The sequence below is a fragment of the Pelophylax lessonae genome, assembly GCF_965119305.1.
Source record: "Pelophylax lessonae genome assembly, chromosome: 6".
Lineage (NCBI taxonomy): Eukaryota > Metazoa > Chordata > Amphibia > Anura > Ranidae > Pelophylax > Pelophylax lessonae.
The window spans coordinates 169,604,932-169,620,286 of record NC_138773.1 but is presented as its reverse complement, the minus strand read 5'-3'; the positions used below and the strand labels follow the sequence as shown (position 1 = coordinate 169,620,286).

General features: G+C 45.3%; 1 protein-coding gene and 1 long non-coding RNA gene across 5 annotated transcripts in view; both read right to left on the bottom strand.

Annotated features, from left to right (window-relative positions):
* LOC309558193 overlaps positions 1-15,355 on the bottom strand; it is a 1,089,490-nt gene that overhangs the window by 429,032 nt on the left and 645,103 nt on the right. The window lies entirely within an intron of this gene.
* Positions 1-15,355, bottom strand: part of LOC309558327 (ubiquitin carboxyl-terminal hydrolase 22-A) — a 247,512-nt gene that overhangs the window by 77,981 nt on the left and 154,176 nt on the right. For all 4 annotated transcript variants that reach the window (XM_082261386.1, XM_082261387.1, XM_082261388.1 and 1 more), the window contains exons 8-9: positions 8,712-8,859; positions 5,989-6,094 (exon numbers count right to left, since the gene is read on the bottom strand). In XM_082261386.1, the coding sequence (XP_082117512.1) occupies positions 5,989-6,094; positions 8,712-8,859 (254 nt within the window). The remainder of the gene's footprint in view (positions 1-5,988; positions 6,095-8,711; positions 8,860-15,355) is intronic.

The following is a 15,355-nucleotide window of genomic DNA, read 5'->3' as shown; positions in this document are numbered from 1 at the left end:
GTTAGGGAACTGCGCCCATAGTATATATAGCTTTACCACATGCGCCCAAAGAGTGTCCTCATTCTCCCCTTCTCCTTTTTTCTCTCTCTCTCTCCCCCTTTTCTTTTCTGCTTTCCAGCTCCTCTCCCTTGTCTTAGAAAATCAAGAAAGAGACGAAACGGATACTGTAGCCGTGGTAGTAACTAAATTTTATAGATTATCATCTTTAACTGCTTGGTAGACTATGGTCCTTACCTAGGCAGCTATCCTATACTTGTATGTTTCGTTACATTACCTCTAATGTTTTTCTGTTGATGTAGGTTATTAATATCAATTGAGTATTATTGACAAGTATTGTAAGTGATGTACCTATTGGATCCGCTTCGTCTGTTCTTTTGCATGAATAAAATATTTGAAAAAAAGAAAAAAAATTGGCTCTTTAAATGCGTTGCTAGGAGACTACGTTTGCCGTTGCTGCGGTCCTCCAAGACCATAGAGTGGAGTGGGGGCCATCAGCCGCTGGGACCACCCTTATGCGAAAGAGGACCGCCTGCAGATTCAAAAAATACCGGGGTTATGGCAGCTATCCATTTAATTTTAAAGTACCGGCTTAAAATCGGTGGCGGGCGGTCCAGAAGTGGTTAAGGGGATCTGCGGGCCCCGAGGGGATCGGCGCCCCCGTTAAAATTTTCTGCATCTATACAATCAGTGCATCCACAAGCGCCCTTGCATGTGCAGAAAAAAAAAAATAATTATCCTCACCGCAGGGCACCCAAAGTGCGTGGAAGCAGACCCAGTAGAGTCGCTATATGCTAAGCTCACCCTGAGAACATAAGCAGGGGAGGTCACTGACCACAGTCCTGCAAGGAGACGGCGGCTAAAGTTCCACAAACGGACCCCTATTAGACCTAAGGGTCGCCCACCATAAAAAAACAAAAGGAAATAGCCCCCCCTATAAAAGGGGAAGAGGGGGGGCCCGCCGTTATGCAGATGCGCAGGCAGGGTACCCACACACAACAATGCCCCCACGGCGCCCCCAGGTTCAAGGGGGGGCAAGGCAGTCCATACGCCCATCCACTGCTCTATCACCCCAGTCAGCAGCTCAAGCAGCCTGTCAACAGCTTGGTCAGCAGCTCAGACAGCCAGCCGCGAGTAGGCCGCGGCCTAAATTTGGGGCCTGATCCGGTCGCAAGTCCATCAGCTCTGTCAGTTTGATCAGTAGCTCAGATAGCCTGGTCAGTCGCCTCGACAGCTTGGTCAGTCAGACAGAGAGCTCCGTCAGCCGCGGCCTCAATTTTTGGCCCGATCTGGCTGCGAGAGGCGATCAGTCAGCATTCGCCGGACAGCTTCGTCAGCCCCTCGGACAGCTTGGTAAGGTACCTGGACAGCCACGAGTAGGCCGCAAAGCCGCGACCTAAATTCCGATCCGGCCGCGTGAGGCGCGCATCCGTCGGCAATACCATCCGCTCATCTCAGTCAGGCACTCGTTCAGGTATCCAGACAGCCACGGATTAAATTGTTGGCCCCAAACCAGCCACGTGAGGCGCAGACCCATGGATGAAGTAACATCCGCTCCCCCCAAGCCTTTAACCACAGCAGCGGGCCCAAAGCATATCCCTGCCCCAGTCACTAACCCCCAGGGGGCAAGGAACTTACTCAAAGACCCCCGTGTGCGATCCAGACAGCCCCATCAGCAACAACTGCATCTGTGCCTATTAGAGGTGCTGGGGGAAATGGAAGGGAACCCGGGGGTCCGACCACCGAAAGGAGGGAGCCCACGTCCACCCCGAGACAGCAAGACCTATGGGGGGGAAACTACTCACCATACCAACAACAATCGGGTGGGCTCCACTTCGGACAGACTACCTCTCCATTCAGGGTGGGGGTGCTAACCGTCAAAGGGCACCCTGCGACTCAGGCCGAACCAGGATGTTGCGTCCCAGCGAGGTGTTACACTCGCGTGCCAGCCCCCGTCCATTGGGGCTCTGTGGTGGCGAGGCCTAGCACGGGGCTATAACCTGCACACGCTCGCTGGCTGGAATGGGAGACCTTAAGGATCTAGGATATCCAGTCTGGCTGTTAATTGCAGTTCTCTAAGGAACATAACTAGCTAAAAATTAAAAATTTTAAGTAAAGGTTCCCCTTAATATAAAAATACAAGCTAAGACCGAAGTCCCAGTCGGGAACTAGGTCCTACTCCTAAACTAGACAGAAAAACTGAATCCTATAGCAGAGTGAGTGGGTGTATGCCTTCAGTAACTGCCCCATAGGCATGGTAAAGTTTTTTCCTGCCTAGTTTCCTACTCCTGTAGGGGGTAGCATAACCCAATGGTTAAGAAATTGGAGCTGGGAATTGAGTCAAGTGGCAACTTTGGGGGCACAACTAGTGACCACATTTTTATATTTAATAGGGTGGGGGGCACCCACAGTATGAAGAGATAGGAAACCCTATATTATTATTTTTTTAAGTTAGAATTAGGATTTAATGGGGTGAGGGGAGCACCCTTAAGCTGATACCATATGAGCAATCCTGCCGCTTGTGAAAAAAATTGGATTTTTGACTTACCGTAAAATCCATTTCTCGGATGTTCATTGACAGACACAGCTCCTGATTCTTCTTAACCATTGTTTTATCCTGCCCCCTACAGGAGTAAGACACTAGGAAGGAAAAAGCTTGACTGCCCATAGGGGGTATACACACACTATCAGCTACAGGCACTCAGTTGTGTTACAAGCAGTGTCAGAAGAAAGCCAACTCCACAGAGGTGTGGGTGTGGTGTCCCGTCAATTATCAAAGAAAAATGTTTTACCGAAAGTCAAAAATACCATTTTCTCTGTTACTCATTGACAGACACAGCTCCCGATTGTTCTTAACTATTGGGGCAGTGGCAAACCTGAGGGGTGGGAAAAAAAGCAGAAATAAATTCCCAAGGCTAACCAGGTAACATGGAGCTCAACCAAAAACAACTGGAGCTCACCTGAAAAAAAACAATACACCCTCAAAAGAGGACCAGGTCCTCTAAGCAGCCAGCAAAACCTTGCGGCCAAAAGAAGCATCCGCAGATGCTAACACAACCACTTGCAAACCTGGGTCACTGATGCTTGACGACAGAAGCCCAGGAGACACTAAGCGCCCTAGTAGAGTGCTCCTTCAAGGGGAACGACGGAAACTGACCCCTGATGCAGTAGGCCTGAACCACCATCTGTCAGCTCCATCTGGAACTGCAGTAGAAGCGGACAACCCTTTATGAGGTCCATCCTTGAGCACAAATAGAGAGTCTGACCTCCTAAACTACTTGGGCCCCCTTGGTGATTGACAGACATTGTCCGAATGAATTTGTACCATACACCCCTGAAGACTAATTGTCCAATGAGCCAGACAAAAGTCTGATCGCTCAGAGTTCCAGTGTGTCTGTGCTGAGGACATCTTCCCACGCTGACAGGCTGGCATCCCTGGTGATAACCGTTCAGTACAGGGGGAGAAAGGATTTTCCCTGTCGAAATGCCGGAGAATGAAGCCACCTCTAGAGACCATAGATTCTGTCCCATTTCACCAAAATCTCTTTAGCAGAGATGTTGTGTGGAACTGTGTCAACAGACCGCCTCAAGGGTGGACATCATCAGGCCCAGAACCCACATGCAAGCCCAAAAGGATGACCGTCTGAACAGAAGCTGAATTGCCTCCTGCAAAGTCTGGAGAAACACTCCGGCTAAGGCAGATTCCCAAGTCAGACCCAGATAGTCCAGTTTTTGTGGACAGAACCAAAGCAGACTCCTGAAGGTTCAGAATCCAAACTCTCTCAGAGCAATCTCCAGTTTTCCTTGACTATTGAGGCGTAAGCTCAATAGTCAGGGAATGAGCGTTTCTGCAGCCACTGGCTCCAACACTGCTAAGGTTGTGGGCAAATCAGATACAGAATCTGCGGTAGAGGGCGTTTGTGGCCTTTGGATTCAGAGTCAGTAACTAGGTGATGTGGGTCAAAGTCTTGCATGACTGTGGTAAAACCTCAGCTGAGGGGGGACCAACCACACCTTAAAAAGGAAGACACCAAAAACAGAAGAGAAGAGAACACATTCAGCTATGTATGTCAGTGAACATGCTGCAAGCAACCTTGAAGCAATTAGTAGAATGTGAGCCAGGGGGACCCAGAACAGCAGGACTGTCCTTTAGCCATGTGCGTAAATGGGACACAAATATATGAGGTTTTCTAAAATTTTGACGTCAATAGTGGAAATATGGTTTATATTCATTTAATCCATTTTGTTGCCATACAAACATTTTAGAAAGCAAGGAGGAAATGTACAGTGGGTACGGAAAGTATTCAGACCCCCTTAAATTTTTCACTCTGTTATATTGCAGCCATTTGCTAAAATCATTTAAGTTCATTCTTCTTCCTCATGAATGTACACATAGCGCCCCATACTGACAGAAAAACACAGAATTGTTGACATTGTTGCATATTTATTAAAAAAGAAAAACTGAAATATCACATGGTCCTAAGTATTCAGACCCTTTGCTCAGTATTTAGTAGAAGCCCCCTTTTGATCTAATACAGCCAGGAGTCTTTTTGGGAAAGATGCAACAAGTCTTTCACACCTGGATTTGGGGATCCTCTGCCATTCCTCCTTGCAGATCCTCTCCAGTTCTGTCAGGTTGGATGGTAAACGTTGGTGGACAGCCATTTTTAGGTCTCTCCAGAGATGCTCAATTGGGTTTAAGTCAGGGCTCTGGCTGGGCCATTCAAGAACAGTCACGGAGTGGTTGTGAAGCCACTCCATTATTTTAGCTGTGTGCTTAGGGTCATTGTCTTGTTGGAAGGTAAACCTTCGGCCCAGAGCACTCTGGAGAAGGTTTTTGTCCAGGATATCCCTGTACTTGGCCGCATTCATCTTTCCCTCGATTGCAACCAGTCGTCCTGTCCCTGCAGCTGAAAAACACCCCCACAGCATGATGCTGCCACCACCATGCTTCACTGTTGGGACTGTATTGGACAAGTGATGAGCAGTGCCTGGTTTTCTCCACACATACCACTTAGAATTAAGGCCAAAAAGTTCTATTTTGGTCTCATCAGACCAGAGAATCTTATTTCTCACCATCTTGGGAGTCCTTCAGGTGTTTTTTAGCAAACTCCATGCGGGCTTTCATGTGTCTTACACTGAGGAGAGGCTTCCGTCGGGCCACTCTGCCATAAAGCCCCGACTGGTGGAGGGCTGCAGTGATGGTTGACTTTCTATAACTTTCTCCCATCTCCTGACTGCATCTCTGGAGCTCCGCCACAGTGATCTTTGGGTTCTTCTTTACCTCTCTCACCAAGGCTCTTCTCCCCCGAAAACTCAGTTTGGCCGGACGGCCAGCTCTAGGAAGGGTTCTGGTCGTCCCAAACGTCTTCCATTTGAGGATTATGGAGGCCACTATGCTCTTAGGAACCTTAAGTGCAGCAGAAATCTTTTTGTAACCTTGGCCAGATCTGTGCCTTGCCACAATTCTGTCTCTGAGCTCTTCAGGCAGTTCCTTTGACCTCATGATTCTCATTTGCTCTGACATGCATTGTGATCTGGAAGGTCTTGTATAGACAGGTGTGTGGCTTTCCTAATCAAGTCCAATCAGTATAATCAAACACAGCTGGACTCAAATGAAGGTGTAGAACCATCTCAAGGATGATCAGAAGAAATGGAAAGCACCTGAGTTAAATATATGAGTGTCACAGCAAAGGGTCTGAATACTTAGGACCATGTGATATTTCAGTTTTTCTTTTTTAATAAATCTGCAACAATGTCAACAATTCTGTGTTTTTCCGTCAATATGGGGAGCTGTGTGTACATTCATGAGGAAGAAGAATGAACTTAAATGATTTTAGCAAATGGCTGCAATATAACAAAGAGTGAAAAATTTAAGGGGGTCTGAATACTTTCCATACCCACTGTATGTCACATGTTGGGGAAAGTTCCATTTGAGCCAGTGTATTTGTGTAAAATGCATTTTAATTACTGAAAAGTGGCACAACTTACTGGCACACTTGACAGGTTACATCAGATTGGAGGCCTCCTGTGAAAATTTGGTCTATAATACAGTTACAGTGGTTCGGATTATTGGCCTTTTTCCCATTGTCATCACCTAAAAAACAAAAGAAAAAAAAAAAAAAAGTAAATGCTGAAAACAACAACTGTAGTTAGATATTCTTACAAAATGTATTCAACAATTTTTTTTTCTTCAAAATTACACTAAAGTGTCATTTTCTGTTTCAACTTTAGAGTCATTTGCCTGCTCCAAAAAAAACACAAATACGTAACTTAAAATGATTTGCTATTCCATCAGCAGGGTGGAGGTAACCAATCCATATATAAAGTTGAAAATCTGGGGCAAAAAAACAAGCCCGATTCCGACCTACACCTAAAAGATAAAAGCCTGTGTCCCCCAAACAAAAATAAATAAAAATCAGCACAGGCGACATCACTTACTCAATGAGATGGGTCTCTACTGCTGCTATGTCCTGCTCTCACCAAAACTTTACTCCTGCAACATCGACCTACCTCCAAATAGTCTCTGCGTGAGGTGGGGGTTAATACAACTAAGGGGTTGTGACAAGCAGTCAACATGCCCAGCTATGCATGCCATTTCAACCCCAGCTGCTTCATTCATAGAAGCTGTTGCTACAGCTACCATGACTAACAAGATCTATAATGGAGGACAGATGGGTGATTGATAGGTCTGCCCTCTCAATTCCTAGATCTCAGTCCATTCATAGAAGCTGTTGTAAAGGCTTCAATGAATTACGCTGCTTGGTGGAAAGGGGATCCACAAGATGACACAGTAGTAAACAGGCACACACTTAATGAAGATAAGTGATGTCCCCTCTGCCAAATTTTATTTTTTACAAACCTTTTCTGGTCACCATTCCAGCACCTATAATTCTTGGCTTTGGTGAGCATTATTCATAACATAGGGTTTACTATAATCTATGCTTTAAAATGGGGCAAGCACAGTGAATTATTAAATTACAAAGCTCTCCCTTACAAATCTACTAGGACTGGCAATCACTGCACCCTGTCAGTAACTAGGGTCCATCCTAAAAATCTAGGCGGTAAAAAGTCTAAAAGTTCCTCGTTTATCTCTCTGGATAGATATTTCTACAGATGACCATACACAGAGTGACATTTGCGCCATTGATGGGCCTGCCAGAAAATTGTCAGCCCAACATCACCTGAATCCAATCAAAGTCACTACTTCGGTATTTTGACAGCCACCGGTGCCAGTGGCAAGATTCCACGCTATTTAGCATAGACTGAGCACCTGTTCAGACCACAAAAACGTACTGCAGATCCGTTGTGGATGAGCTTCTGCATGCATGTTTTTAATGCGTTTGTTGCATTTTTGGCGCTGCATTCAAGATGCTTCCCCCCCCCCGCTGTACTGGGGTCCAGTACAGTTTTGATGGATTTTTACTGCATTCCAGTACAGCTCTGTGCAGAAAAAAGAAGCATTGTGTTGTACTTTTTTCCCCTGGAACTGAAAAGCACTGCACTGGTGTGGGCTAGGCCATTGGAACTCATAACCGACTTACCATGAGTTTTTAATGCAGAGGGAGAAAAAAAGCACAGCACTGTGGTGTGAAAGGGCCCTTAAAACAACTCTGTATGGCCAGCCTTTCTCCATATAGAGGTGTGTCTTTTTTTGTTTTTAAGGAGATAAATGAAAAGAAAGTTTATACAATTTCTTTAATTTTCAGATCTAAAGAGGATGATCAGGGAAAAAGAAAAAAAAAAAAAAAAGACACGCTGCAGTACAAGTTAGGAAAAGATGCCAAGTGCAGCTGTCCTCCAGAAACGCAAGCACATCTACGCTCAAAGAATTGTTTAGTACAGCTAGTAGTTAAATGATTCATGTGTGCAGCATAAGAATGTGGAGTGCGCCAGATGCTGCTATATTTCTAAACTTACCTCTGGAAATAGAGTGAGATGACGCTCGACCGACTCGATGCTCATAAGCGTGATTGGCTTCAGCAGGCGCTGCTCCACTGGCCATGCCCCTGACATGTTTCACCCCCACCCACCGGGGCCTAGTCTAGCTCTGGTGGGTGGGGCAACCCCAGCAGGGGAAGTGCTTCACACTTTCAGCTTTGAGCCGCACTACACTTTACCTCTGGAAAGGTTTACATTAATTTATATGTATCTATGCTATCTATACAAATTAAATACTGTACATTAAAAAAAAAAAGGAATGTAAAAAAAAAAAATGAAACCAATAAAAAGGGATGTAAAAAATGAAACCAATAAGTGAAAGTGTACTCTATATTTAAACTCCAGGCTTGGTTTTCAGTTGGATCTTTTTCAGTTCCACTGGAAATAAAAAAAAAAAACCTCACACTGACTTAAGCCACTGGTCGTCTTCTGGGCTGAATTATTCCAAACACCATAAAACACACTTACTGTAAGGCCATCAATGATATAACCTCCCCTTGCCCCCAGGATGCATCTTCACTCCCTGATGATTGATGCAAGGTTGCTAGGTCCTGCTCTATGGAAAATTAGGCTCACAGGAGAATGCCACTTGAAATGGTACTTACACATCATAATGGCAACACTGTTCTATTCAGCAGAGGACTCCCACCGCTAAAGAAATCCAGTATGGACCCTTACTTGTCACACAACCGGCAAGTATACACCTATAAATATGTATGTTAAAAAAAAAAAAAAAAAAGTGGAAAAGCAGAGAATTATGAGATCATGCTCACCTTTGCAATGTCTGTGCAGTACATCTAATGCAGCAATTAGAAACTCGTGTGCATCCTGCTGCTCGTACCCTGCTAAATGCCGTGCATGTGTCCATACAAGGTGCAGTAGCCTATATGGAATGTGTGGAGATCGATGCCCAGAGTAAAACTAAAATAATAAAGAAAAAAATTACCAAATAATTGCAATAAAAAAAGAAAAACACACTCACGACACAACTTAAAAATTGTTCTTAAACCTCCACAACAATTGAGTGTCTGGATTTTACTATATCCAAAAGATTATAGATGGAGAACTACATTTATCGTACTTCTATAGATGGAGAACTACATTTATCGTACTTCTATAGATGGAGAACTACATTAATCGTACTTCTCTGTAACAAAACTGTTTTAAAGGCATATAACAAGAAAAAATTCCCTGAATAGCAAGGAGATAAAGTGATTCTGCATAGGGGGTTCTGGGAGCCCCTAACCGCTCCATTGTGGTCATAGCTGGACAATATACATATTCTCATTTTTATGTAATCTGTGTGATATGAAAATAATATTCTTCAATCTTTTGACTGCTATAATGCAATGCATAAATATATTTAAACAGGGTTCCGCTAGATGATCAATACACTATATAGAATATAAATTTGGTGTTCTTCATACATATGTTCTAGAATAGTGTCCAGGCATGTTCTAGAGTATAGACCTGTTTACCACTTGTTTACCAGAAATCAGAGCGCAAGTCATATGTTGGTACAATGCCAGCAGCCACCTTAGAAGTTTAATTAACCATTTGCCGATCAGCTGCCGTATATTTACTGCGGCAAAGTGGTGCTATTGTGCGAAAAGATGTACCTGTACGTTGTTTCGCTCAATAGCCACTAGATGGCACCGTCACGCCATGATTGGCTAGCGAGGGATGTCAATCCAGGGGTCCGCCCGGCCACCTGGATAATCCCCATGAGAGGAAGAACAAGGGAAACAAGGCAGATCGTCGTTCTGCAAGGGGACAAGATTGAGATCCTTTGTTTCTGCTAAGCAGGAACCCAAATCTATGTCTTCCCCCATCACTGAAAAAAACAGCCACTTAAACTTTGATACCAGTTGTAAACTAAAAAAAAAAAAAAAAAAAAAAAGCTGCACTAAACCAAAATGTGATAGAGAAATGTGTAAAACCACAGTTTAAGTGGTACATATCATCTCAGGATATAATGTGCAGGAACACATTTTTAAATAAAACAAACACTGAAAATATGTATAACCTGAATTAGCATAATACTGAACTGAATCGCTGCTCATAATGTAAGAAAAATTTATTGAAATTGGATATTAAAATGGATTGACTCACTGCACACAATGTGAATAAAGTCCTTCCAATACAACTCAAATGTCCATAAATTATAAATATATGGTGAGTAAAGTTGACTGATGAGATCCACCGCCAAGAAACTAATAAGCACACGTCGCTTACCAGATGACATGGACCACAAGTTATAGTGGTCAAACAAGCATATAACAAACACGGCATCGATGTTAAGCGGCGGCTGCGGGTGAACCAGGATAAAAAGATGATAAACATGGTAAAGCCCTTTTGGATACAACTCCTTATCTTTTATTTAAGATTTAAAAAATTCCTTAAGACTCATATTTAAAAGCAGTATTCGTAGGGTTTAGCAGCAAACTGCCCGCTCGTATAGACAGGGAAAGTTATCCTAATTGGCCAATCATGCATGATGTCCTCAAAAGAAGCCAATCGCGTTGCATTTCGTCAGCTGTGATGTCTGCCCCTTTGACCTGTTTTCCCAGGTCAAATTGTGCTTTCCCCTACTTTGGGGCACTAGATTTGGACTCCTCTACATTCTTCCTCCATCTTTAAATTTTCTGGATCATATCTTCAAAACGGTATATATAGCCCTTTAAGATCATGTTACCTCCTCTATGGACATAACCAGGGACATTATGGCTCTTAAACTTCAGCATTAGGAGAATGTCCCCTGTTATATGAGTTTTGTCTAGAGCCAAGCTAAAGCGGTCTTAAAGAGTCATACATCCCATTTTGAGGAAACAATGCAGAGCACAGAAAATACAAAGGAGGAGGAAGAATGCAGATCAGTCCAAGTCTAGTTCCCCCAAAGTAGGGAAAAAATGGATTTTTGTAAAATCTTACCGTAAAATCCTTTTCTCTTAAGCTCATTGACAGACGCAGTCCTCTTGATTAATATCAAATCGGGTTATACTGCCCTCTACAGGAGTAGGACACTAGGCAGAAGGAAAATGTTCTGGCCACACCTTAGGGGCAGTCCCAGAGGGTATATCCTCTCTCTCCCTGCTACAGGATGTCAGTTATGTCACAAAGCAGTGTCAGAGAATTTAACCCAACCCAACTCAAAAGTAGAGGGGCGGGTACTGCGTCTGTCAATGAGCTTAAGAGAAAAGGATTTCACGGTAAGATTTTACAAAAATCAATTTTTCTCTGTCGCTCATTGACAGACGCAGTCCTCTTGATTAATATCAAATCTGGTCGTCCCAAAGCAGTGCCACAAATGAGGGGTGGGATAACAGAAATCAAAATTTAAATCCAGAAGGCCCAACCGGTGCCGACTAGAAGTCTTAAAGGCTCATCAGACAAAAGGATGAGACTCAACTGAAAACCCAACGGAAAAAAACCCTCGAGGTAGACCAACGGTCTCCTCAAATTGCGGCCTGCAGAACCTTGCGGCCAAGAGGCATCAGCCGATGCCATCACATCAACTTTATAAAATTTTGTAAAAGGTATGAACCGACGACCAGGTAGCCGCCTTGCAAACCTGGACCACTGACGCCTGATGGCGGAAGGCCCAGGAAGCACTAAGCGCCCGAGTGGAGTGCGCCCTAACAGGGAACGGAGGATTCCGACCCTTAATAGAATAAGCCTGCACCACCGTCTGTCTGATCCATTTGGAGATAGTCGCGGCAGATGCAGGCAACCCCTTTTTGGGGCCATCCGTGATCACAAAAAGTGAATCCGTTTTACGAAACGAGTCCGTAGTTTTCAGGTATACCCTGATTGCCCGAACCACATCCAAGGAATGTAACGCACACTCCCGAGGATGACTGGGCTTAGGACATAGGGAAGGCAATACAATGTCCTCATTCAAATGAAACTGAAACCACTTTAGGAAGGAAGGATGGATTCGGACGAAGAACCACCTTATCCCTATGAACCACCAGATATGGGGAACGACAAGATAATGCGGCCAGTTCTGACACCCTGCGTGCAGAAGTAAAGGCCACCAAGAAGGCCACCTTCTGGGATAAAGTAAGCAAGGGAATCTCCCTGATATTTTCAAAGGGAGGTTTCTGAAGAACCGACAACACTAAATTAAGATCCCAGGGCGGTAAGGGCGCGCGCACTGGCGGAGCCAGGTGCCGCACCCCCTGGATGAAATTCCGCACCAAGGAATGAGTAGCCAAAGGTTTCTGAAAGAAGATTGCTAACGCTGAAACCTGACCCTTGATAGTACTCAAGGCCAGCTTCTGCTCAACTCCTTGTTGCAGAAAAGCCAAGATTCGGGTCACCGAATAGGCCCGTGGAGGAAATCTAAAGGATTCACACCACGCAATACAAGACCTCCATGTGCGATGATAGACTTTTCTAGAAGTCGCTTTACTTGCTTTAATTAATTAAAGTAGGAATAACTGAAGTTGACAATCCCTTGTCCTTCAGCACCTGAGTCTCAATAGCCAGGCCGTTAAAGCCAGCGATTGTAAAGCAGGATGGAAGATCGGTCCCTGAGACCGCAGATCCTCCCTGAGAGGAAGTCTCTAGGGAGCGTCCGCGACCAGCCTGACGAAGTCGGCGTACCCGGGTTGACGAGGTCAGTCCGGAACTACTAGGATAACTGGGATTCCTTCCACCTCTATCCTGCGAAGAAGCTTCAGCAGCAACTTGAGAGGAGGGGGAAGACATACAGTAGCTGATACTGTCCCTACGGGGCGACCAGCTCGTCTGCTATGTTCGTTCGCAGATCTCGGGATCGGGTTACAAAACTACGCGCCTTCCTGTTCAGCCGAGCTGCCAACAGATCCACTTCCAGGGTGCCCCAATGAAGGCACCGCTGGTGAAATATCTCTGGATGAAAATCCAGAATCTAACGGCGGACCTAATCTGATCCGATTTTCCACCCCCGGAATGCATACTGCGGGGAGAGCCGGAACAAACCATTCCGCCCAATGAAGAATGCTGGCCACCTCTATGGCCGCCAGGGCACTCTTGGTGCCCCCTTGGTGGTTGACATAAGCCACGGCCGTGGCCTTGTCCAACTGAATCCAAACCGGGTTGCCCTGAGGCTACTTGGTCCAGAGAATCAGACAAAGTCTGATCGCTCTCAGTTCCAATACATTTATCGGTAACCTGGATTCTGTCGGGAGAAATGACTTCCCCTGGCTGAGCATCGGAGACCGAAGCAACCAGACCAGAGACTTTCTGGTCCGCTCACTCAATCGGATCCGATTGTCCAGAGAATCGGGATTCCGATTTCATCTGAAAAGAATCTTCTTTTGTGATCTTTTGCAAAAGTGAAGAAAACTTTCTGCTCAAGGAGCGGGAATTGCCGCTCCCTGTTGCATCAAGTCTATTACTGCTCCCCGCAAAGCTCTTAAGCGATCCGGGGATAGTCGAATGTTGGAAGGGAAGAATCGCACCGGTAGAAGTGATCGAAACTAGATTTTGTATCCCGACCGCATGACCTCGCAAACCCCTTTGTCTGGGATTCTGGAAAGCCATGGATCCGGAAACCGGTGAAGACGTCCCCCCACCCCAGAGATGGGTGGGGGCGCACCTTCAGGCTGTCTTATTTTCAGGTTTTGCTGAGTCGGGCTTTTGTTTTCCCGACCAGCGCCCTCTGAAACCCCCTGAAGGGGCTTTGGAGGACTTCCCCTTATCGCCCGCCCCAGCGGAGCGAACAAACTTTTTATGAGCGGAAAAGGAAGGTCCTCGCCTGTTACGAGGTCCTTTACCTTTAGCTGTCTGTGGTAAAAAAAGTGCTCTTACCCCCAGTGAGATCCTTTATAATGTCATCCAAGGTGGCCCCAAACAGGCGATCCCCCTTAAAGGGAAGATCAGCCAAAGTCTTTTTGGAACCTTGATCGGCCGACCAGCACTTTAACCATAACACGCGTCTGAGGACCACTGCTGAAACAGATGCACACCCTAGCAAGGGAGTGGCGTCCAGGGCGGCGTCACAGATGAACTGTAGCCCCTGTATAATCTGCTCCAGCACATCTGTTACTGCCGGGGGGATACTTCTCCCCTTTATGTCACGGCGTAACAATTTGGTCCATTCTGTCAATGTTTGTGAAACTAAACCAATGGCAATCACTGGCCTAAATGTTGACCCTATCAGGGAAAAAAATGGAGCGGGATTCGGCTTCCACTTTTAGGGATCCGGTGGATTGAAAGGACGGAGCGTTCTCCAACGGGATAACAGTGGCTTTATTTAGTCTGGAAATTGGTGGGTCCACCCCTGGTGGTACCGTCCATTTCTTAAGGAGGGATTCCTCAAACTGATAGATTCTAGCAATGCGTTTGGAAATAGCAGGGGTTCGTTTTGGATGATCCCATTCCTCCTTAATTAGGTTACCAAAACATTTGGGCAAGGGAAAAACCTTCGCCATTTTGGTAGGCTTGCTGGTATTACATAGTTACATAGTAGGTGAGGTTGAATAAAGACAATAGTCCATCCAGTTCAACCTGTGTAGGTGTGTGTGACTGTAATCATCTAACATAGCCCTCAATCTCCTGATCCTTGAGATGCAAGTCTAAGAGTCTTTTGAAAGTCACCATACTACCCGCAGAAACCACCTCTTGTGGTAGACAATTCCACAATCTTGTAGCCCTAACAGTAAAGAACCCCCCACGTTGCCTGAGGTTAAAACGCTTCTCCTCTAATCGCATTGTATGTCCTCGAGTCCTCATGCAATTCCTTCGAATGAACAGCTTTTCTTCTAAGCTGAGATCCCCATTAAGATATTTATAAATTGCTATCATGTCCCCTCTCAGACGTCTTTTCTCCAGGGAAAATAAATCGAGCGATTGCAGCCGCTCTTCATAGGTAAGGTCCTCCAACCCCCTAATTAGTTTAGTTGCCCTTCTCTGGACTCTCTCCAGCTCCAACACATCCCTCCTGAGGACTGGCGACCAGAACTGGACAGAATACTCCAGATGCGGTCGGACCAGAGTTTTATAAAGTGGAAGGATTATAGTCTTATCTCTGGAATACATCCCTTTCTTTATGCATGCTAATATTCTGTTGGCTTTGGAAGCTGCCGCTTGGCATTGCATGCTGTTGCCTAATCTATCATCAACTAAGACTCCCAGATCTTTCTCCATTTTTGATTCCCCCAAGGGTTCCCCTCCTAACGTGTATTGTGTTTTTATGTTTTTGGTCCCCAAGTGCAAAACCTTACACTTCTCCACATTAAACCTCATTTGCCATGTCGTTGCCCACTCCGTAATTTTGTCCAGGTCATTCTGTAGGATATCTGCTTCATGCTGTGCAGTTATTGCCCTGGCCAATTTTGTGTCATCTGCAAAAACTGATAACGAACTACTGATCCCTTCCTCAATGCTGTTTATGAATAAATTGAACAAGGTTGGTCCCAGGACTGAGCCC